Source organism: Limanda limanda, chromosome 9, assembly GCF_963576545.1.
Source record: "Limanda limanda chromosome 9, fLimLim1.1, whole genome shotgun sequence".
NCBI classification, from domain to species: domain Eukaryota; kingdom Metazoa; phylum Chordata; class Actinopteri; order Pleuronectiformes; family Pleuronectidae; genus Limanda; species Limanda limanda.
The window spans coordinates 6,125,122-6,149,666 of record NC_083644.1 but is presented as its reverse complement, the minus strand read 5'-3'; the positions used below and the strand labels follow the sequence as shown (position 1 = coordinate 6,149,666).

Sequence of the window (24,545 nt, the reverse complement as noted above, 5' to 3'; positions counted from 1 at the left end):
CTTTGCTCAATCTTTATAAACAATCAGTGTCCGAAACCCAAAGATGTTTAATTTACTACATTTAAATATCATCATTTTACAAACTGAAACCATTAAAATCTGGCAGTTGAGCCTAAAAATCAAAAATAGTTACTGATCAATTTTCTTTTGTTCAATTTAATTTATTCATGTCCAGAGCCTGAAGTTTCTGATTCTCTCGTCTTCTTTCTCCTCCTCCTCCTCTCTAACAGGTCAATGGAACCGAAGCAGACTATGAGTACGAGGAAATCACGCTGGAGCGGGTAAATACTGACACTGACAACACAACAACAACATGAGTGTCATCACACACACACACACTCAGTCACCTCAGTCACATCAGTCCCTCGGTGACCGAACCTCCAGCTGTTCAGTCTGACCTCCGTCCTCCCTCAACTCTCCTCCATAATCACATTTCAAAAATCATCATCAGTGCTGCAGGGGCAGAAATGTGCCTGTCTGTCTTTTAAACAGGGAATCATAGGAATATATATATATTCTTTCAGTATATTTGCATTACACTGCAATATTTTGAAAATTCACAATTAAACCCAAATTCTGTTGAGATATATCTTTAAAGGGATAATAAGCCTTTTCTTATTGATCGTCCTCACCTCCTGTGAGCTTCAAAATAATGTAGGTGTTTTGACCTGGGAGTGATTCTGTTTCCAAATTAAAAGTTAATAAAATTAGGTAAAATATATGTAAATGTAGTTAAGTACAAAAATATAAATTATGGTTTGATGGAGGGCAGCAGTGAAAATTCACTGAATATGTTTATTTCTATTTTTGGACCAATGCTGTTCCCGATATTACAATTATAATTTTGAGACCCTGATAAGTCGGCCAATTTACAAATGTAAAAATTTGGCAATGACTCCTAAGATGTAGTTTTTAAACATCTATGACAAAGAAATGTAACTGAGGCTGGACATTTTACAGTTTAACAATAATCTTTATTGTAAATAGCTATAAATAAAAAAACAAATACAACCAAATATATTGAACTTTAACTTGAGAATATATTCAACCTAAAAAGTCAACATAAATGTTCTAAAATAAAAAAATATCACATCTGCAAACATTAACACAGATATTGTGGTTGAAAGCCTCAAATCGGCCGATATTATCTCTCAATCTGGTACTTAAGTACTATTTTTAGTTTCTTGAATTTTATCCTAAATTGCTTTACGTAAGAATAGTAAGTGAATATGATATAATACATTTTACTGCGAAGCATTTTCACGGCAGCTGCCGACACTGTTAAGAGTTTTTATGAAACAAATGCACATTAATTAAGTAATTTCTCATTTATTGGGGATAACACATTCGGGACCAGAACACATTCAACCTCACAGGAGAAAAAACTTCTTTTCTTTTATACATTTCTGAAAAACAAATAGAATCCTTTGCACGTAAAGCATAAAATAGATATATAAAGGCAGAGAGATAAAACTCGCTCCTCTCCCTCCCTCTCATCTTTCTATTCTTTCCTTCACGCTGCCCATCACTGGTCCGACTCCGCTGACCCTCTTTCCCCGTCCTCTCTCATCCCTCCTTCCCCACCTCCCTCTCCCGATCCTCTCCCCCTCCTCTCTCATTATATTCCCCTCTCCTCTCGCCCCGAGGCTCTCTCTCCGCCCATCTCCCTCTCTCACTCTATTCTCCTGTGACCTGGTTCTGTCTGCTCGACTGGATCTGCTTTAAAGACACTATGGACGCACACGCAAGCACAGGCACAGACATTACACACACATTTAAAGCTTTATGCCCGGTGACAGAGCACGAGAGAGAGAGAGAGAGAGAGAGAGAGAGAGGGAACGTGGACAGAGTCATGGCTGCCGTCAGGTGGCCTGTTCAATGTATGGAGCTGATCTATTATATACCTGTATAGCTACATACTTATTATATGAAGTGAAAAGCTGGTTGTTATTAAAAATACTTTGGACATGAACAACATGGAGGAGATGCTTCCCTCTGATTTGTTTGTACACAGTATTTTAAATGTAGTTTGGTGATGTGGCGATGATTTGTGAGATTTTGGCGACAGGAGCTTTTAATCCCGAGGAAAGATTATAACGGCGTCGTTTTAGGTTTGTTGTGTAACTGGTGTGTCTGGGTGGGATTTACATCATTTATATGCAACTTTCTTTATTGCTAAAAAAAAGCAGAATATTAAACAATTTGTTTGTTTTAGCTTAAGATTAATAAGAAACTCACTGATATTGTCATAAATCATCGAGTCTTCTTCCTCCAGAAATGATCTTTTGAAAATAGTGTTGATAATCAGAGAGTCATTAAAACTTACTGTGTGTGTGTGTGTGTGTGTGTGTGTGTGTCTGTGCAGGGTAACTCAGGCCTCGGGTTCAGTATCGCAGGAGGGACCGATAACCCCCACATCGGAGAAGACCCCTCCATCTTCATCACCAAGATCATACCTGGAGGGGCCGCGGCTCAGAATGGACGACTCAGGTAGAATCACACATTCTGGTGAAATACGACGGCTCACATTATTTCCCCGGAGACACATCTCATCCCAAAATGTGCCAAAAGCTCAAAGTACCTGGTGTTTGTTCGTTAGTTTCAAAGATTACACCAAAAACGACGAAACTGATTTCCATGAAATATTGTCCAATTTTTAATTTTGGATCCACATAGATTGATGGATCCAGCATTTTCTTTCACTTTCTTTAACATGACAAAATAGATAAAAAGTTGTAACCACTTGAATTAAACTCAGTGCAAGAAAATGATGATGGGGACATATTTTTTGCACAATGCAACGATCAAAGTTTGGATTTAGGACCTGATCCAGGACTTGTCAGACATGTAATCAGGGAAGCAAGCGAGTCAGAGACAAGGTCACACACAAACTCCTCTCATCAACACTAACTGCATCGGGTCGGGATTGGACAAAAACTCTCCGATTCAGGTCGAGCTTGGTTGGTTTTCTCTCACATTCAGATGAGTTCTGACACAAAATGCAGCTTAAGCTTCACTACGACATGGATTTGAATTGACAGCCTTATATTTTGGCAAAAACTCGTCATTGCAAATTGGATCAGTATCAGTCAAGTTCACTTTTGCACGCTACAACAACAGCAAAAATCTCATCTGGGAAATTAGTTTCACTTCATAGTCATGGGTTTGCAGTCATGAGTTTAATGTCGTAGCACATTATTGAAATCAGGCAGCAGCTCTGTCGTCGCCTGGAGACATCGAAGTCCATCAGTGCTTTTAACGGCTTCTGCACGGAAACAATAAACTGAACGTTTCCAGTATTTTTCTCAATCTTCAGTTTCTGAGACCAGCACTGGAATTCAATGTCTCGCCCTCGACAGACATTTTACAGCCACTGGTCACAGAGAAGCTCTTGATTCGTGAACAGCAGATGTTCGGGTTGAACCGGACGTTTCCAACGAATGAGTCTTCACCTCACTTCACTGTAGTGGCCACGCAACCAGAGTCAATGAAGCATTTTAACAGCAGTTACACACATCAGTCGAAAACCTTCTCCTTAACTGAACCTTAGCAGTAAACCTCTGCTGTAGATTTCTATCCTATGTTCCAGTTTGAGATCGAGCGACGGTAACATTTGCATTTCTCCATCGTTCATCTCCAAGTGCAATTCAAATGACCTCTGTCCTGCTTGTGACCGACGTGCAGGGTGAACGACTGCATCGTGCGAGTGAACGAGTGCGACGTGAGGGAGGTGACGCACAGCGGAGCAGTGGAGGCGCTGAAGGATGCAGGAGGTCTCGTCCGACTGTGCATCCGGCGCAGGAGGAGCCTCACTGAGAGGATCCTGGATATCAAGCTGGTCAAAGGGCCAAAAGGTCAGTAAACATAGCATGAGCAGTGTGTAATACAGTGGTATATTGTATTCTGGCTCATTATTTTTTTAATCAAAATATTGCTGACGTTCAGCTTTAAGAGACGATGAGGGAACACAAAGATTTACTGTGAAAAACTAAAACAAAGGAACAACTCTGGGACTTTTGTGTCAAAGTCAAAAAGTTGTCGCAGCGTAGTTAACATGATTTATTTTTGCCCGAGGGAACGATCGAATATTTGCAACTATTACAGATTAACTTAGAAAGTGACCCTCAGGATGTCACTTTACTGAAGTGAATGCAACTATCCACCAAAATGATTCAAAGTGTGATGTGTTGTGTGACAGGTTTAGGATTCAGCATAGCAGGTGGAGTTGGAAACCAACACGTGCCGGGCGACAACAGCATCTACGTGACGAAGGTCATCGAGGGAGGAGCTGCACACAAAGACGGACGGCTGCAGATCGGGGACAAACTCGTAGCTGTAAGAATCAAACTTTTTTATTGTTGGCCTTTCCTCTTTGCACATGTGTAAAGATACAAAACTCATCAGAATGTACATCAGAATCTGCAGGAGGTGAAAATTAAAATAAAAAGAAGATATTTGCTTTGACTCTCAGATGTGACCATGAATTCTGTTTTTAAGTTCCAAGAAGATTACAAATAATGTCCCTTAACATCTTCAACAGAACCAAATACTGCATAAATCAATAGTTTTATTATATTCAATGATTTTAGTAACACCAAATATTAATATATGAAACCAGAGGTGTAATATTTTCGGAGGAATCCTTCTTGTTTCTACTTTAAAATGAGGCCTGAGCAGAAAGACAAGGTGTGTCATCTTCATTAATCCACTTTTCTATATAATCTTATGTGTAAAGAAGGAGGTGTTAAGTATCACCTGACAGGAAGCTGTCGTCTAAGAACAGATTAAATATCTTAGAGAAGGACAGAGTCTGTTAAAGGGGATTTGACTCAGAAATCAGTGTAGAAGTAAATCCAGCAAGGAAACAACTTCCTCTTCATCAAATCAATGTCCAGCCTCAGTGTTGTGTGTGTGTTGTCTGTGTGTTGTCTCTGTTCAGTCTTTGTCTAACACAGTGTGTGTGTGTGTGTGTGTCTCCAGGTGAACAGCGCCTGTTTGGAGGAGGTGTCTCACGAGGAGGCGGTGGCTGCCCTCAAGTCGACTCCTGACGTCGTGTACCTCCGTGTGGCCAAACACACCTCGCTTTTTATCAACGACAACTTCCCTCCGCCTGACGTCACCAACTGTACGTACACACACACACACACACACACACACACACACACACACACACACACACACACACACACAGCTTTCAGTACAATAGTTTTGCTCATAGTTATATTGCATAACGTGGGTTCGCATATTAAGCAACTTGCAGTGATAACTTTATACGACAAAAGCACAAAAGACAACAAAACCCACAAACTCCATTGTCCCTATTGTCTACTGTGTTTTTTGTTGTATCTGGAAACGAGTACATGAAACTGAAGTCATCACAACTGAACTAAAGTGAATCATATTTCTTAAAACATTGAAAATGTACTTAACCTTTTACTGATTCCCTTGAAATTATTTGTATGTTCTGAAAGTAGAATATAATAATGAATAATTGTTGTTTGTGTCCCCCCAGCGTACTCCCCACATCAAGACAACCATATAAGCCCTTACATGAGCGGCAGCCAGTCGGTGAGCCCGGCTCCGTTAACCACTCCCAGATACTCGCCGCTGCCCAGAGCCATGACCGGAGAGGACGAGATCCCCAGGTGAGAGATCACACACACACACACACACACACACACACACACACACACACACACACACACACACACACACACACACACACACACACACACACACACACACACACACACACACACACACACAGAGCTGGCTTTCATTATATCTGCCTCGTGTTAAGACTAACTTGGGGAAGACAGCTTTCTGTTATAAGGCACCATACATTTGGAATGAGGTCCAAAAATCTTTAAGGTTGTGCTCATTTGTTTCATTGACGGAGTTCTCGAGTCTGGTCTCATGTACAGCTGACTTCTCCTGCAGTGATTGTAACTGCTAGTTGACTTGGCCATAGTATTTTATACTGACGAATAGTTTTATACCTTGTATTACTGTATATATATATATGCATATTTATTTCATTCTTATTTATTCAATGTATTAACTCTTCAATGTATCAACTCTTTATTGTACCCTCAGCACCATTGTAAATGAGGGTCTTATCCCTCAATGTGTTTTCCGAGGCTTAAATAAATAAATATTCAATATTCAAAAACACAAACACAAACACAAACTCAAACTCAAACACAAACTCAAACACAAACACAACAAGCTGTGGCCATAACTCAAGACTGGTTGTGCAGATTATTACTATATTTCACACAAAATCAACTTAATTGTTATATTTTATATCCAAACGGTCAAAGGTCAACTTCACGGTATGTAAAAGTAGTTTTCTTGATCATAACTAAGAAACGTAAGGAATCTGTAATTTCAGTGGACTCATACAAAAGTAAAGTTTGAGTACATGATGTTTCCATCACAGTAAAACAGTTGTGTTAGCAGCTTTCATATTATACTCATTGAAGCTTTAACTGCTGAATATGTACAACTACAATGTGTCAAGGTAATTTTTCAGGTTGTTGCAAATTTTTTTTGAAAAAACAAAATTCAAAATGATGACGCAGCAATAAGGGAACTCTGCTGCTTCTTCTTCGCTTTACTAAAATCAGTGTAAATCCAGCTGTTCCTGTGTGTGTGTGTGTGTGTGTGTGTGTGTGTGTGTCTGTGTGTGTGTGTGAGTGTGTTTGGCAGTAAAAGCCAAATGGCAGTGTGCATATTTTGTCTCAGGAATCAGGCCACATGTGTACACACGCACAGACACACACGCAGGCAGATTCTCGTTGCCGCTCTTCTGTCTTTAATCCATTTTAATGGAGGGATTACAGCCTATCACGGCCCTCGTCACTCAACTGGCATCGCCGTGGTTACCAGAATATGACTCATTTCGTCATCGACCTTCGGGCCAATCGGTGCTCTTTGTTTCTAATAAATCTGATAAGCCTCAGGCCGACTGCAGGATGGTCACTTTGAAGTCTGCCATTCTCGTCTCTCCGCTTCTTTTCCTTCTCTGCTTTCATCCCTCGCTACCTCACGTCTGATTAGTTTGTCCTGGAGGTTTATGGGTTTCAATGATCACAATTTTAGGAACACCTGGTTTCTTCGGTTTCAGGCTTTCACGATGAGCGACGCAGTGATTAAGTATTTTCTCTCTCTGCGCTGAGTCCATAACTTTAACCCAGAGTCTCTGCCAAACCAGATTACCAAACCAAAACCAGAACACTCTTCTCCCCAAATTCAATATCTGTTGGCCTCACGGGAAATGTGGAACTCATTGGACTGAATTTCTATGTTATGGAATATGACTTAAACTGTGGCGGAGACCGTGTCATCAGCCTGCGTCATCTGTCTGAAACACGATGACGTGAAGCGAGACTCGAGTCCTTCATCGCAGTCGTCATATTTATGTGTGTGGAAAAGATTAGGAAAAGAGGCGTCATTCGTTCGGTGCATTATTTCATACTGTGTTCTTATTGGTTGGTGAGAGGTCGTGTAGCAGCCTCATCATCAGCTGATCGTCTTTCTTATCTGTTACTGTCGCAGTTCTTTCTTTGATGCCAAATATCATCGTGTTTCTGTGTCATGGTAATTTTTTGTCAGATTCACAGTATAAACAGTCACTGAAATGAATTTAAATAATATAACTGATATGACTGCTACTACTACTACTACTACTACTACTACTACTACTACTACTACTACTACTACTACTATTACTTCTACTACCATCCAATCTTTAAATTTAATCGAGCTGCAGCTAATTTCACCGGCTTATAAATATCGGTCCTCTTAATATGTCATGCTATTAAAATCAAGATCCATAAATGGTTACCTGGGAAAACTGTGAAAATATTAATTAACATCCCGTCTCGCAATATTTAAGAAAGTAAAAAAATACTCCTGGATCCAGCCCATGATCTTGATCTGAAATTTTCCAGCAATTTGTGCCTAATGTTGCTCACAAACTAACAAACAAAGTGGTGAAAAGGTAACATTATTAAGTGCTTTCATGCAAAATGAAGGGTATCATTCAGCTCCAGTGTTTAGAACAGTTTCCCAGTTCTGTCGCTAACATGTGTCTGTGTTTTATTGTGGGTCTCCAGCCTGAGATCTCGTTTCCTGCTGATTCGCTAAAGAATCAAACCATTAATTTAAAAACAGAGTCAGCAGCAGCATGTCGTTAACACAGAGACACGAGCCGTGGTGCTTGAACAAAACAGATGCAATGCAACACTGACATCTGCTGTTCACTAAGGGGAATGATTTCGGCCCCTGAGATGAACCAGTATTCAACACATTACAGGCTCACGTCACAGAAAACATTTATATGTACTTTTTTGTTTATAATTTGAGATGGTATAATTTCTGGATCCCTTCTCTCCATGCTCCTTATAACTGAATGTGGTTAAGAAAGTTTAATTTCAGCTTGACAATATCAAATGTCTGAGTCCTAACTGATTGTATGTTATTTAAAAAAAATTAAATCATGCTCTAATTAGTATAGATGTTAGGTACCACCATCTTCTATGGTTTAAAAGTGTATATTTGATTTGTCTTTCAGAGACCCCCGGCGGGTGGTGCTGCAGCGGGGGTCCACGGGTCTCGGCTTCAACATCGTGGGCGGAGAGGACGGCGAGGGAATCTTCATCTCCTTCATTCTGGCCGGAGGTCCGGCCGATCTGTGTGGGGAGCTGCGGAAGGGAGACCGCATCCTGTCGGTAAGAGCTCATGCCTCGTAAAGTCAACACCACTCCTGTCACCGTTACTTTTATTAATCACTGGGACTCGGCCGTTATTGCTATACAGCGTCAGCCAGGGAGTCGTTCTGTGAGTTTATGTTGTGTTAATGTCTCTGTACATTATTGATTATTGAGTCACATTAACAGAAATCTTTGCAGAAACCTTGATTCACAGCGTCTACGACAGTTTAAACTGGTGAACCCAGTCAGTCACCAGTGAAGGCTGATGGGAAATGTGTGTGTTATTAACCCCCCAGCGCCCAAAAGAGAATTATGGATTTAATCTTCCCCAGACTCCGACAATACCTGCCGAACTGTTATGTATTAATGTATGCAAGCACTGACATGGAAGGATTCTATGCATGAAACAAACCTGCACACACAGTACACGTGCACACACACACACACTACACACACACACACACACACACACGTGACTGGTCACCTGTGAGTTATCGACCCACTGAGACGTACAGTGTCCCTCGTGCTGTTCTCATCTCACTTTACATGTATTGCCATCGATCCAGCGTGGGCGCTCATGCTCTCTCTCTCCGTGTGGGTGTGCAGGTGAACGGCGTGGACTTGTCCAGTGCGACACACGAGCAGGCGGCCGCGGCGCTGAAGAACGCAGGACAGACCGTTACCATAGTAGCGCAGTACAGACCAGAGGGTGAGTACTGCAGACTAATACTGCATATTTTCATTTATCTGTTGTAGGTCTGACAATATGTAGGTGAAATACTTAGTGCATCAGGTTTTTAAGTGGTGGAGATGTCGGGGTATCAAGGGAAATTTAGACAAATATGAATTTCTTTGAATATTTGACGATGATTCTGGCAGTTTACAGTGATAGTAGAATATATAAGGAAGCTCAAAGGTATTAAAACGGTTGTAGCTACAAAAAAAATGTGTTTGTGAGCAAAGAAAATAATAAAACCAACATAAATCAGTATTTTAGTTGTGAAGCAGTGATGACAAGTCGCTTTTTTTGACATATAAATATTCAGACTGTACACTCAAACTCACATTTACACACTATACACAATCCACAGCTGGGTTCAGACAACTGGACATTCTCCTGAAATTTTCCTGAAAAAAACATTCTGTAACTTTTCCTGCTACTCAAAGTGGAAAGTATTTCTCAAAAGTACTCAGATTAGTAGTCTGTCGAGTGTAAAGTGTCAAGTGAGAATACAGCAGGAAAATGAGCTTGTTAATAACATTTTTTACTGTGATGGATGCAACACTGAAAAAAACGAAAATAATACAAATATCTCAGGATGAAGTGCCAATATGTACTGTAACAAAAAGACGTGATTTCTGCAGTGGTATTTAAGCATCTTGTCTGTCCTCTGGCTGCTCTACTAATGCTCCCCCCTCCGTCCAAATGTTCCATACGTTTCCCTGATGTTGTGAAAACATCACACCCACCTTTCTATTTCTGGTTCTCCCCCTCAAAGCAAACCATAGTCATCACAAACTCACCAAATGCCTCCACAGCAACCAAAGAAAACTAAAGGCCCTAAATAGCTTCTAAATCTATCAATGTCTCAAATCCCTATAGTATACAAATCTAATTGGTCCTCACAAAGATTGTACAAACACACACACACACACACACACACACACACACACACACACACACACAACCAGACACACACACAGACTATAGGTGTCAGAGTGGTGAGGTTTCCCAACTAGCACCATCCTGGATGTTTTGTCTACTGGGAGGGACGATAAAGGCCGTAACCTAGGAAACCAGGTTATAACAGCTGATTGGCTCGGCTAATGGGATGGTAGGGGACCTGAGTGTAGCACTTACAGTAACCCCCCCCCACACACACACCACACACACACAGGCACACAGACACACAGACACACAAACACACAGACACACAGACACACACACACAGACACACAGACACACAAACACACAAACACACAGACACACAGACACACACACACAGACACACACACACACACACTTGCAGACTGACAACATCAGGTCGCCTGGTCTCAGATTTCGCTTCAGAAAATGTGTCTGCAGGGAGATGAGTGTGTGTGTGTGTGTGTGTGTGTGTGTGTGTGTGTGTGTGTGTGTGTGTGTGTGTGTGTGTGTGTGTGTTTGTGTGTCCATGTATTATTCAGTCAGAGAGCTGGTCTCTAACTGTGTTATTTGAGAGCGGATGAGTGAACAGTATGATCCACTGGCTCACATGTGCTTTAAATAAAGAAAAAAACACAACATCAATTCAGTTTCTAGCCTTTGAAAAGAATTTCCAGAACCTCCTGTTCACGTAATTGGATGCTGGAGTTAGAATGGAACAATGAACATAATGAACTTCCTCCGCAGCCACAGTATGCAAATGTCAGGGAAGCTCATAAGGACGTAATCCATACATCACACTGGAAACCATGATGAATGGATTATGAATTCTGAAAGGTCAGACTGACATGATATATGGATTATGATTTCTAATTTCAGGAGAGAGAGAGTGATTAAATATAAATCCTGATATCCGATACTGGTACTGATATAGGATATTGCTCCGGTATGTGGTGGGTATTTATAACAATAGAGCGGATCTAGAGGAGCACTCTATTCATTTCCACTGTTTATATCTCTGTGTTTTTATTGCATCATATGTCAGCACTGCTCATTTTGTCAGGACAGATTTAAAGGTTTACTCTTGAGGTGATGCTACACCATTATGTCTTATTTAATCATAAATAGTGATTCAGTAAATTCAAATATGTATTTATTTAACTTAATGTTACCTTACATATAAGGGAATGACCCCAATCTCTTACACATGTATGGTTTTTTAATTAAACACTGGTTTCAGATCAGTACTCTCTCTCCACAACAAATATGACTAAATCTAATGAGTTGTGTGTCTGTAGATCCATGCATTTACAATTATGCAACAAATCTGTAGCTTATTTAATTTACACTAATCATCCGCAACGTTTTGACAAGAAGGAAACTTCTCTTTGCAGCTCTGTGACAGATTAATAAGTGCAATTTGTAGTTAGTATCATATTTCTTCTTAAAAGATCTACCTGATTTGTACTTTAAAAGAAATTTAAAACATTATCTATTGTAGCAGAAATTGGTACGTGTAAATTTCCTTCTGTGGTAGTTTTCCCACCAGTCAAGTATTATTTTTACTATTTGAACATAGTGTCTGAACGTCAACACTGGTTTAGAGTTAAGAAGAGAAGTTGTGTCAAACTTTTGTCTGAGATCTGAGTGTAATCAGGATGTCATCGCAGCACAGTGAATATGTTACTTATATCCTACAGTTGACCCAGAAATATTTTCATCTCAAAGCTTCTACGGCCTAAGATAGAATGTGTAGAGAGCACAGATGTTGTGTACAGATGTGTGAACACACCCTGAATGGAATGATGATGACCCTGTGTAAGTGGGTGAGGTTGTTTTTGGTTGCTGCCTCTGGGCAGAAACCAGTTCGGTGCATTTCAGCAGAGTTTGTAGAGAGCTTCGTAGGATCAGCACCATGGACAGCGACCAACACACTTACATGTAAAGAAGAATCTGGTGGATTCACTGTGTGTGTGTGTGTGCGTGTGTGCGCGTGTGTGTGTGTGTGTGTGTGTGTCTGTGTGTGTGTGTGTCTGTGTGTGTGTGTGTGTGTGTGTGTGTGTGTGTGTGTGTGTGTGTGTGTGTGTGTATCGTGACTCTCCTACAGACCACATTAGTGACAGTTGAATGGACTCTATATCAGACCTTCTGTCCACGCTGAGCTTTGGTCAGCACTGTGCATGTGTCTATCTGTGTGTGAGTGTGTGTCCATGTTTGTCCACTTCCTGTGGCTACGGCGTGCAGAGACCAGCAGGGCTCCCTGTGGCTCATAAAAGACTTCCTGCCAACAAGAAAGGAAATCATAATAACCTCCACCAGGGGAGGAAAAGTGTTTGTTTGTTGCTGTGTGTGTGTGTGTGGTGTGTGTTTGTGTGTGTGTGTGTGTGTGTGTGTGGTCTCGGTATTAATCGGTATTACTGTGTTAATAATAAGTCACATTATGGGGAGTTGGCCTTCTAATAGGGACAGAAAACTAACCCAGCATAATGTAAACCATTAAATGTTAAGGAAAACATGTTTACGATTTGCTTGAGATGTGTGTGGGTGTGTTTGTGTGTGTGTGTGTGTGTGTGTGTGTGTGTGTGTGTGTGTGTGTGTGTGTCTGTCTGTGTGTGTGTGTGTGTGTGTCTGTGTGTGTGTGTGTCTGTGTGTGTGTGTGTCTGTGTCCAGGTCTCCCCCTGTTATTTGAATTAAATAAGGTGCCCACTGTGGCCAAACGCAGCACAGATCTGAACACCTTATGGCGTGTGTGTATGTGTTGGTGTGTGGTGGTGTGTGTGTGTGTGTGTGTGTGTGTGTGTGTGTGTGTGTGTGTGTGTGTGTGTGTGTGTGTCTGTGGTGCAGTGACAGGGTTGGTTTAAGCTGATGCAGCAGATATAGATCTGTGTTTATTTGCAGTGGAGCAGATGGAAAGTGTTTGTCTGTGGAAAGTCGTCCTGCTGTTAATGCAGGCGTCCCTCTTCACGTTTCAGGCTATTTTCAGCCACTTTTATATGTCAGACCTGTGGCTACAATATGTCATGTGACTGGATTTTATCCCAAAACTCCCCACTGTGTGAATTATTTTGGAATAATCAGAGAATGATAAAAAAATACATTGTCTTTAATATTATCTGCTCAACTATAACGTCAACCCTGTAAATACTCAGCGCATATTGTGATTATAATGCAGTGTTTTCAACTTTAACCTCAAGAAATACCAATTATTATTGTATTTATAAATCACTTTTCAATCAAAGAGGAAGATTATAAAACACATGCGAGGATGAAGTAACGTTAAAACATAGCAATTCTCTTTCTTAATGACGCAAACCCAGAGACATCATGTACTTAATTCCATACTTTCCTCTTTTCTCTCAAAACCTGGAGCCTTCATTGCCCGTGTTGCAGCTCTGTTGCAGTCTGAAATGTCTTAGAAGGTATTTTAGCCACAGTCCACTGGCCTCAAGCAGAGAGACGGCGCTGAAGAGGTCTGGTGAAGTGAAGAGATTATATTTTTAAACGTGTAGACTTCAACTTGACTCTGGCCACATCTCCTCAGGACATGTATTACATTCAGTCGGAGTGAAGTGTTTCTGCTTGAACTCAGAATCTCAAGGCTCCAGTTCAGGTTAAACAGAAAAATACCTGGACATGCATCAGAAAACCAATAATGTCCTCATACTGTGTGATGTCCTGCAGCGCCTGAGGATTCCTGATGTGCGACTGGTGACGCCTGAAGTTTGACAGCAGTATTAGTCAGTAGGATTACACATAACCATCACACACAACACACACACACACACACACACAACACACACACAGAGTCTGTCAGCAGTAAAACTGAGGTGATGCAGGAAGGATTATCGTCACTACTCTTTGCCTGCTTATTACACATTGTGTGTCAGTGTGTCTGTTAGTGTGTGTGTTGTGTGTCGTGCAGCGGTTGTTAAGCAGGATTAACGGCTCCGTCTCTGGGCTCTCAGACTCTAAGTTGTGGGAGTTTTCTAGCGAACACACACTCAGTGGGCTGCTCTCTTTTCTTTTCCCACTTCGTTTTTATTGCTCTTATTTTTTCCGTCTCCACCACCTGTCAGCCCCCGCTCGGCTCCCCGGTCCTGCTGGTGGCTCTGGTAATGGTCTGACTCATCGCCCACAGACTGGGATTTGGGGGATTTGAGGCGTCTGTTGAAACGGGATGGGGACTGATTGGAGATGTGCAGCGTGTCACCTCGTACTGTCACGCTCAGAGTTTTATTAGCTGCCAGAGGTGAAACACATTCCTGCAGCTTTGACATTCAAACTTGAATTCACCCATTAAAATGAGAATATTCATTTTAGCGTTTCCACCTTTTTCCAAGACAATTCTTCCCTCCTGTCATCTCCTCTGCAATCAGTAAATCAAAAGCACTATGGATTACTGAACTGGATCAGTTACAGATGAGCCTCTAACAGCACCACTATTTTTAGAGCCTGAACCTTCTGTAGGTTCTTGTTCACGGATAGAAAAGACTCACAGGGCTTTTTATTATTCCAGCTGATCAGACACAGGATTTAGATAACATCTTTTCCCTGTGTTCTATATGTACACAGAAATAAATAGACAAAAATGCTCTCAGGTAAAAGTGAAAACACCACATTAACTTTTCTACTTCAGTAAAAGCAAACAAGTACTTGCTTTTAATTATACTGTCTAAGTAACTTTCAGATGTTCTGTTACATTACTGTATGGGGACGAGTTTCTGCGTCTTCACGGCTGGAGCAAAAGTTAAAAGTATCTGAAAATAAATCGAAAAGTAAATATACTTTCTTACATCCAACTTATCTTAGAAACAAGTTTGGCCCATGAATTTCTTGGACTGTGTTAACATCTTTAACTGGAAAGAGATATTTTCCAGAAAAACCTGTTTGCATTGTTCTTAATTGATCAACATCCTTGTTAACATTACTCATATTTAATTCATTGTATTGAGGTTTATTGCTCTTTGTTGTTTATAGTTATTCTCAGCTTGAGTGAGAATAGAGGACCTGAGAGGAAAATACTGGTGCAATGCATAACAAAACAGAACCAGTGGTTTTCTTATGGATTAGACAAAACTGCACAATGCAGAAAAGGTCTCTAACAGCTGCTGAATGGAGAAACAATACTCCTCTAGAGAGAGGAGGAGAGGGGAGGGGAGGAGGAGAAGGGAGGAGGAGAGAGGAGAGGAAACGAGAGGAGAGGAGAGGTAAATGAGGAAACAAGGGAATATAAGCCCCAGAGCCATTAGTCTCTGTCATCACCCCTCCCCCAACTCTTCCTCTCTGTTTCCTCTCCTCCTCTTCTCTTCTCCCTTCTCCATCTCTCTCTCCGTTATGTCTTGTTCTCTCTCTCTGTCTCACTCTCTCTCTCTCTCTCTCCTTGTTAATCTGATAACGCTGCGTCGCGATGATTTGTGATGACAGAGGCAGTTTGATGCTGATCATGTGAAACTTATACGGCTGTTTCAGTGTTATCACTCGTAGGGAGTCGTCAGCCCAGAGAGAGAGAGAGAGAGAGAGAGAGAGAGAGGGAGACGTGTTTTTTGGATGGATTTAAGACTAGAGAAAAAACAAGTTGTATTTATTTCATTTGTACAAGGTTTTTTAATCATTGCAACTAGGCAGAGAAAAGCTGAAGAAAGAGAGATGGAGAAAAGAGACAAACATAAACCATGTAGAGCAGAAATAGTTTAAAGTGCTTCATACTAATGAAGACATCTGCAAGTGTCTTTATTTTTAATGGAATGGATAGAAAATCCTTTTTATAAACGATTTCAAATATCAATGTTTGTGTGTGTGAGTGTGTGTGTGTGTGTGTGTGTGTGTGTGTGTGTGTGTGTGTGTGTGTGTGTGTGTGTGTGTGTGTGTGTGTGTGTGTGGCATGAGAGATCGACTCCCTGGGCCAAAGTAGGGCAGGAGAGCCTGGCATTGACTCAGCTTCCTGCATGAGTGACCTGAGGAAACAGTGTGTGTGTGTGTGTGTGTGTGTGTGTGTGTGTGTGTGTGTGTGTGTGTGTGTGTGTGTGTGTGTGTGTGTGTGTGTGTGTGTGTGTGTGTGTGTGTGTGTGTGTGTGTGTGTGTGTGTGTGTCTCCGCCCTAGAGCGAGCTGCTGTCAAACAGAGGGAGGAGCAAATGAACGCACCAGCGAACAAGAGATAGGAAAAAAGAGTGTAGTGGAGAGAGAGTTAGCATCTGTTGTTTCTGTGGCAGCTGAGCAGCGCTGGACTGACTCTAATCACACACACACACACACAGACACACACACACACTAACTACTGCATACCTTCACACACACTCACACACATTCACATCTTTCCACTCTCTGCCTCGCTCACATTCTGAATCCAGCGTGGGGCTGACGTTGTTCTCTCCATCCTCTTTCTCTCTTTTATACACACATCTGTGCTCTCTCTCTCTCTCCCTTGCTCTCTCTCTCGCTCTCTCTCGCTCTCTCTGTCTCTCTTGCTCTTGCTCTCTCTTACTCTCTCTCTCTCTCTCTTTCCTTCCATTCATTTCCCGGGACTTTAAGCTTCAAACCACATCCTCTCTCTCTCTCTCTCTCTCTCACACACACACACACACACACACACATGCAGACACTGATCTGAGAGTGGTACCGGCATCGTGTTGGGGACGTTGAGGCAGCGTGTCCTCCGGCAGCATGTGAGTACAGCAGAGGAAACAGATCTGAGCCAGAACCGTTGTTGCTTTAGTTTATTACCTGATCTCCTGACTGTAAAGTGATCTGCTCCGACACTTTCACTGATGAGGACGATTACAGCTCGGACTTCTCAGCTTTGATCGGAGCAGCAGCCTCTCCAGCTCCGGCTTTGTGATTCTGTTCAGGATTCAGTAGCACTGATATCGTAGCTGCAGCCCAGTCTTTGCTCTTTAGATCACAGACGGGGGCAGCATCTCTTTTTCTAGCTCTCTGTTTCTATTGTTTGAGCTCTGCCTCTCTTGCGTTTGTTCTTCATTTCACTCTTAGAATATGATTTTGCTGCAATTGCAACATCTATTTCCTGTTTTCTTCTTTTGCTGCCTCTCTTCATTCTCTCTTGTTTCCTGTGTTTTAGTTCCATCTCTTATTGAGAAACTTTTGTTTTAATTCTTCATAATAGTATTTATGATGCAAAGGCTCTAAAGCTCACATTATCAATTCCTTATCTTTCTCTTCTCTCATTTGTTTGCTCTCTTTTTCTCTTAATCCCATAAAGCTGTATTGAGGCGATTTGTGTCAACATGGAGAGTTACATGTTAATAACGTGAACCTTTGCACAGTATTTGTGATCCGGACGTGTGTGAGATCACTCCACACAGAAATAGAGTTTTTAATCCGTCAATTTATTATGGATTATAGACCCGAGATTGAAAAAGCCATAACGAGGTCAGGGATGGAGACTTTGAAGGTTAAAACCCAAAAATATAAATAATGAAAGTTTAGGTGAAAGGCCACTTGGTTTTCTTGTTATTACAGAAAGACTGGAGGCTGTTCTACTTCTGTGTTCGTGTTGTGCTCTGAATCTAACATGAGTCAAACCTAGTTCATGGCTTCATGAGGTGAATCTCTGTCCTCCAACAGAAAACATCCCTGTGTAGTGTTAAAAAAAAGCCATGGCAGGTTGTGTTATTCTCAGCATTTCAGTGTTGTTGTCTTTTTTCTGCTGCTTCAGTGCAGTTGAGCTGTTTGCGTTGGATTAATGAACGCTGTGGGGGAAACCGGAGCTGAGATCTGGGAGTTGTATGCTGGTTTCTGACAGCGTTTATAGGCCGAGCGTTTTAAACAAGGAGGGAGTGAGTGAGAGGGAGAATTCGGGAGACGCTGCAGGTTTCAGATCTGTGTGTGTGTGTGTGTGTGTGTGTGTGTGTGTGTGTGTGTGTGTACCACGAGTATGATTGAATTACTCAGGGTTAATTAGATTCTGTAGTCCACAGTAATGGTTTAGAGACACACACACACTCACACACAAACACAGGGACATCCTTCAGAGGGGCTTTTTCAGGCTTATTGCCAGCGGCGTTGTCATCCGAGTGTTAGTTCTGAGGTTCCGGGAAGCTGTGTGGTGCTAAGAGGACTCGAGGACAGTCGGGGAGGATTTATTACAACACACAGCTGCTGTTTCCACGGTCACTACGAATCCAAACGTACCACACGTCACTGTCATCGGGAGACGGTCACTCGCAGGTGTATTTACTTTCTCAGGTTATCATCCCATAAAACCCATGAACGTGCATCAGAGGGAACATTATGTCATTTGTTTTTCCACTTTGTGCATTTCCATAAATAATGTACATTTATAACTAAAGAAGCACAATGACATTTTTATGGCCACTAGAGAAATAAATGGGTCAGAAACTCGAGTGTTTTTAGTTTTTTTTGTTGCTGCCTGAAGCGGGAGGATGCTAAAGCTGTGCTGAGTGTGTGAGCAAATCATTGCTCTTTGCATTGATTGGCCGACGGGTTGCTCCCTCGCAATTTACTACTTGTCTTCCAGCCGCGATGTGGATTCGGTTGCTGCTGGCAAGTACACTAAAAGTGCTATTTGAAAATTCACGTTTGTCTGTGTTCACGAAAACAGCAGATAAATGTGTGGAGGAAAATTAAGATTATAAAACAGGGCAAAGTGCTAATTCGACAATTAAATAGGAAATCTGTGCAGCGCTAGGTTGAACTTTAAACATAGTTCTTCCATTTCAGCCGTAAAAAGAATGGAATGAGCAAGATAGAGCTGCACTGGATGATGCTGTGTCACTTCACTGCTGAGCTGCAGGGACGTCACAGTGTGAAATCTGTGTGCATGTCTAATGAGACGCTCACCGCACACTCGCCTGTTTGCAGAGCGACATGTGAGCGTCCGATGTCAGATCTGTCAAACACGTCCAGCTGCTGTGGACGACAGCGTTGTCTGAGTGACGTGAGGTTTTAGGCCACTGCAGTATGTCAGCTGCTCTCAGGACAGATACACATTCACACCGGCCGTTGCATGATGAGCATAAAACTGTCTTCTTGGAAGTTAACATGTGGAGGAAGTTGTGTGTGTGCACAACGGTAGTAGTACTTGTCAGCTGGAGAAGTTATTGACCAATCAGAGCTTTGCAAAGTGCTAGGATGTCATCTTTATAAGCTAACACGATTTAACACAGCTAACACAACCTGCAGGTCTTTGGACTGTGGGGGGGAGGTGGAGGAGCCAGAAACCAACTCTATACAAGAAAAGTCCCTGGTCAAATAGGGATTTCAACCAATAACCTTCTTGCCAAAAGGCATGGGTGCTAACCACTGTTCCACAATGCCACCATTGAACATTTCATTTATTTAATTTCAACTGCAACAGCTACTTGTTTGGGGGGAAATGTCATTGTTGTCTGAAAGAAAGAAAGAGTGAACAGGAACTACAGATTCTGAGAATTATCATTTCCACATTTTCAGTACATTGCTATTTTAAATATATTAAGTTACGTCAGTTGGCCTGATGTCGCCCTCACAGTAATGAGGTTCTGGGTTCGATCCTCCCGACCAACCGGGGCCTTTCTGTGTCTGTGTGGGTCCGGAGCTGCTTGCACCAGCTTAGGTTGTGTCTGTATGTCGGCCCTGTGATTGGCTGATGATCTCATGTCAGCTGGGATTGGCTGCAGCTTCCTGCGACCTCTGAAGATAAGCAAAACTAATGATGGATGGATGGAACTTGTCTCAGTTAATCTGCAGCTGGAAAGGATTCAAAACATGTTGTCAAAGAGCAAATCGGCCAAAGTCTCTGTCAGTGATTTGATTCAAACATATCTAGAAGATTTTAATATTATCGACCGTCGTCTCCTCGACTAGAACAGGAGATAGTAGAGTAGATGTAGAGTTAGACAGCTAATACAGGTTTTTAGGATTTCTGGTGAAGTCCGTGTTGTAGAATTCTGACGACGTGCATGTGTGGACGTGCACGTCGGTGTGCGGAGGTGATGTTATTGGCACGGATCAGATCTGATGTAACAGGAGTTTAATATTCAGATCAAACAGACTATTAGATTATAGCTGTGGAGAATCTGATGACAGCTCGACGTGTGCGAGTGTGTGTACGTGTTTGTTGAAAGACGAGCAACTTAATGAAGCCCGTCTGCACTTGGAACACGGAAAATAAACTTCTGCACTGGCTGTTATATTGGTAGGAAACGTGGTTAACGCGGCAAATAAACCTCCGCGGCTCGTCAGGCTGCGTCTGTTGTTCTGTTGTTCTTTGATCCACTCGTTGCAACGTGGCATAAAAATCACTGTTACTGCTTCTGATGTGGAGAAACAAACGTGGGCGTCTTCTGGGAAACATCCGGTGCTTTAGGAAAGATCTGGATGTGAACTGAGAGTGGCCCGTGTGGTAAATGGTGAATATGGCCCCAATAACACAAAACAAATCCAGGCCACCTTTGGTTGAACTGCGGTATTGCTTTGGCTTATTTGTGGCCCAGATCTTGCAAACAAGAGCCATCATCCAACGTGGTATGTGGGTCAGATGTGGGCCAGATGTAGGGCTCATCTGGGCCAGATAGGGGTCTAATCTGGGCCAAACCAATTTTGCTATGTGGGAAGTATTATTGTTTATAGGAGATTTGTAAGAAATAGGAAAATGCTGAGACCTCTGGCATTGTATTAAAGTTGTCCTCTAAATTCTCCTAACAATGTTTGTCCTCTTTGTGTGTCTCTGTGTGTGTGTTTATGTGTGTGTGTGTGTGTGTGTGTTTATGTGTGTGTGTGTGTGTGTCTGTGTGCAGAGTACAGTCGTTTCGAGGCGAAGATCCATGACCTGAGGGAACAGATGATGACCAGCAGCGTCAGCTCCAGCTCCACGTCGCTCCGCTCCACACAGAAACGCACACTTTACGTCAGGTAACCCACACACACACGCACACACACACACACACACATGCACAGACACACACACACACACACGTACACCAGGTGGACAAAGGTGACTGATTGTCGAGTGTCCTTCAGTGTGACACAACTATTATAAGGTCTTATCTCAGCTGTCGACTGTTTCGATTTGTGTGTGTGTGTGTGTGTGTGTGTGTGTGTGTGTGTGTGTGTGTGTGTGTGTGTGCGTGTGTGTGCGTGTGTGTGTGTGTGTGTGAGAGAAACACTTAGAGAGGTTATCACATCTGAAATCACAATTAGATTGTCTGGCGACCTCTGTCTCACACTCACACTCGTGCACAAACACATCCATCGTCAAGTCTCTCGATTTCTCTGTGTGTGTGTTTGTGTGTGTGTGTCTCCTTCTGTCCTTGTGTCATTCTCTTCCTCCTTCACCCCGGTGGTTGGTTCCTCTCTCGATCGCCCCTCCCTCCTCAGTTTCCTCTGTTAAGAACCATCTTTTTTTTTACAAGAATCACAGTGTTCGAAATATTGATTAAACTCCGAGTCGCTGGCTCCACATAAGTCACATTGGCGCTGTTAGGAAATCAATGAGGAGGAAAACAAAGACGGGGAAAGCAGCTCTAATGGCAACACTAACGATTGAGTCCAGTGGCTTCCAGGAGACAAAGGAGACTTCATGTAGGTCAAGATTCACCTGAAGAGGATTTAATCCAAGAGCAAATATCAGCGATGGTTTCTGTCAATGATCCAAAGACACAGTATTTAATCTTGAATGTTAAAGTTACAAAAGAGAGCGAGAAACCACGATCACTGGATTCAGACTGTGGGAGTTAATGTGTTTAAACCTTTATCAAACAATAACCTGAACACAAACTGAGAGGAGGCTTTAGATGAGAACCATGTTGAATCCTCACTGTTACACAAACTTCTTTGGATGTAAACTGAACTAAAAGTTAGATATTCTACCAGAGGAGTGCACACACAACACAATACAACACAACGCAACACAACACACCACTTTATAGGAATAAAGACATTTCTTAATGATGGCTGAAGTGCGAATTGTCTATAGATTCTTAACTACATTCACTTATCGATTCTTTGCTTCACTGTTTTTCTATAATGTTTGGTCCATTTGCTTTCCTCCAACGCACCTGTCGCTGAAGAAATGTGAGATTCTTCTGGTTTGAAAAAGAGAGAAACAAAAACTTCGAAAACTTCAAGTTCAATGAACGATTATCGCACATGAACGGAACATCGAACCTGAACTGTGTGTTCAAGTGGCCTGGAAGGAAAAGGGCAGCAGCAGCTGGGACAGTCACCTTGAACTGCACACTCACAGACACACACTGACTCACTGAACAGAGCGGGCCGGGGTCACAGTCGGTAAAGGGAGCCAGAGGCCAAAGGTCACATTCATCCATCTGGAAGCTGTAGTCCAACAAGTGTCAGAGATTGAATCCACTTGCAGGTCAATTCGTTTTTTTAACAAACTGGTTTTAAGTTTATTTTATTGCACATGTTACTGAGATAACATCTTCAAGTGTCTATGCAATTATAACCACATCACTTTGTAAAACTTGTGTTGACCTACTTGGCACAAACCCAACGTTAAAAGAAATAATCTCCTTTTTGAACCGAACTTGGAAAATTATGAAGCAACATGACATTGCAGCTGCTTGCCGTCACCCTTGATACATTTTTAATAATCAGCCATAGGCATCATCATCATTAGCATAAATTAATTGTGCATCCACAGCCTTTATGTGGTTTTGTTTAACAATATATAAAAAAACGACCTGTTCTCTCGCCATGTGATTAAACCAGAAGAGCAGGATGTTTACATAGGAATTGCTTTGATAACACTTAAGTGAAATGATGCAATATGAAATTTTCTGCAGAATGAATAACATTAATACTCGGCTTCTTTGAGAAATTTAACAAACATCACATTTGTTTTGCAGCAGTGATGTTTTCCCACAGTCACACACACATTGTTCACAGAAAGAAACAACTGAAAACAAAGAGTTGTTATGGAAAAGGATCCGGTTCACTGAGCAAAGCTAAATCCGAGTCAGCTCCTCATCCAGTTTCCTGCACAAACTGTTAAAGCTCAACATGCTCGATCAGCCTGAAACCTTTGTCAGTGAGCTTCACAGAAAAGAGACGAATACTTCTGCCTTATTTCTTCCTGACCAAACATATTATAACACGACTAAGGGTTTGTTATTTGTGCTTCTTACACCCGACAAAAGGAGTGTTTGCCAGTTTCAGGCCGACACAGTTCTTGTTTTCCCATCCTGTGCCTGCACTGTTCTAACAGAAAACCAAATTTCACCGATCTGCGCCCGTCTGTGTGTCTGATGCTTTCACATCTTGATTTTAATCTTTTTGAGAAGATAGAAGTCACACAATGAAAGATCCAGGCCAGACTCAGCAGCACTTAAACTTAACTTTGATGTTGATGAACACATGTTTTCCTCTGCAGAGGAAACCAGCTGGGTGCAGGAGCTTCTGTCTATCACACTCTGAGAGATTTAATGCATGGTATTAAAACAACAACAATGATTAATAAGGAGATTAAAGGAAGTACTTTGAACCACGAGTCTGGCAAGTAGATTTGTAAAAGGCCTTGTGCACTGTAGACTCTGAGACTTTCTCTCTCGACCTGTCAGTCGACCTGTCAGTCGGTTTTCTCCTCAAGCGTCATGGTAACTCATCTGATTGTGTTCTCAGAGCTTCACTTACACCAACACACAGAAAACACACCTCTCACAGAGAAAAACCTGGAACCAGCAGATTAACACGAGTAAAACCACTCTATGCACCAGTGAATCATCACAGATTTAATAAGGACGTGTTCACGTGCCAGGTAATTATCCTGACGCCCTCTGTAATATAATCAATTACATCCTGAATCTCAATGATAATCTCTAAAGTCGAGTCAAAAGGAGGCCAGGATCACTTCAAGGTTATGAAGAATAATGTAGTAACCCACCAATAACCTGCATAATGAATCAATGTCATGTGAGAAGCTCCTGTATCCGGTAACTGCCCGGAGACGACCAATCAGCACTCCAATGTTTAAAAGAAGAAGCTTCCAACAAGCCAGCTGATTGGTTGGGATGAGGCTGGTGGTGCGTGACAGATTGGGGGTTTCTGGTGCTCTGGGCTGGTGTGTGTGTCCGTGTGTGTCAGTGTGTGTGTTGGTGTGTCGGTATGTGTGCACATTTGCATGGGGGGGCTTTTGTACCACATGCATATGCATAATGTGTGGGACACAGACTAACCTTTCCTCAGAGGAAATGTCGCTGAAACAAGG

At 42.0% G+C, this 24,545-nt stretch overlaps 1 protein-coding gene across 2 annotated transcripts in view; it reads left to right on the top strand.

Annotated features, from left to right (window-relative positions):
• LOC133010067 (disks large homolog 1-like) overlaps window positions 1-24,545 on the top strand; it is a 104,159-nt gene that overhangs the window by 68,158 nt on the left and 11,456 nt on the right. For both annotated transcript variants that reach the window (XM_061077483.1, XM_061077484.1), the window contains exons 8-16: window positions 231-281; window positions 2,366-2,490; window positions 3,685-3,854; window positions 4,199-4,335; window positions 4,981-5,125; window positions 5,513-5,645; window positions 8,579-8,735; window positions 9,324-9,426; window positions 21,118-21,232. In XM_061077483.1, the coding sequence (XP_060933466.1) occupies window positions 231-281; window positions 2,366-2,490; window positions 3,685-3,854; window positions 4,199-4,335; window positions 4,981-5,125; window positions 5,513-5,645; window positions 8,579-8,735; window positions 9,324-9,426; window positions 21,118-21,232 (1,136 nt within the window). The remainder of the gene's footprint in view (window positions 1-230; window positions 282-2,365; window positions 2,491-3,684; window positions 3,855-4,198; window positions 4,336-4,980; window positions 5,126-5,512; window positions 5,646-8,578; window positions 8,736-9,323; window positions 9,427-21,117; window positions 21,233-24,545) is intronic.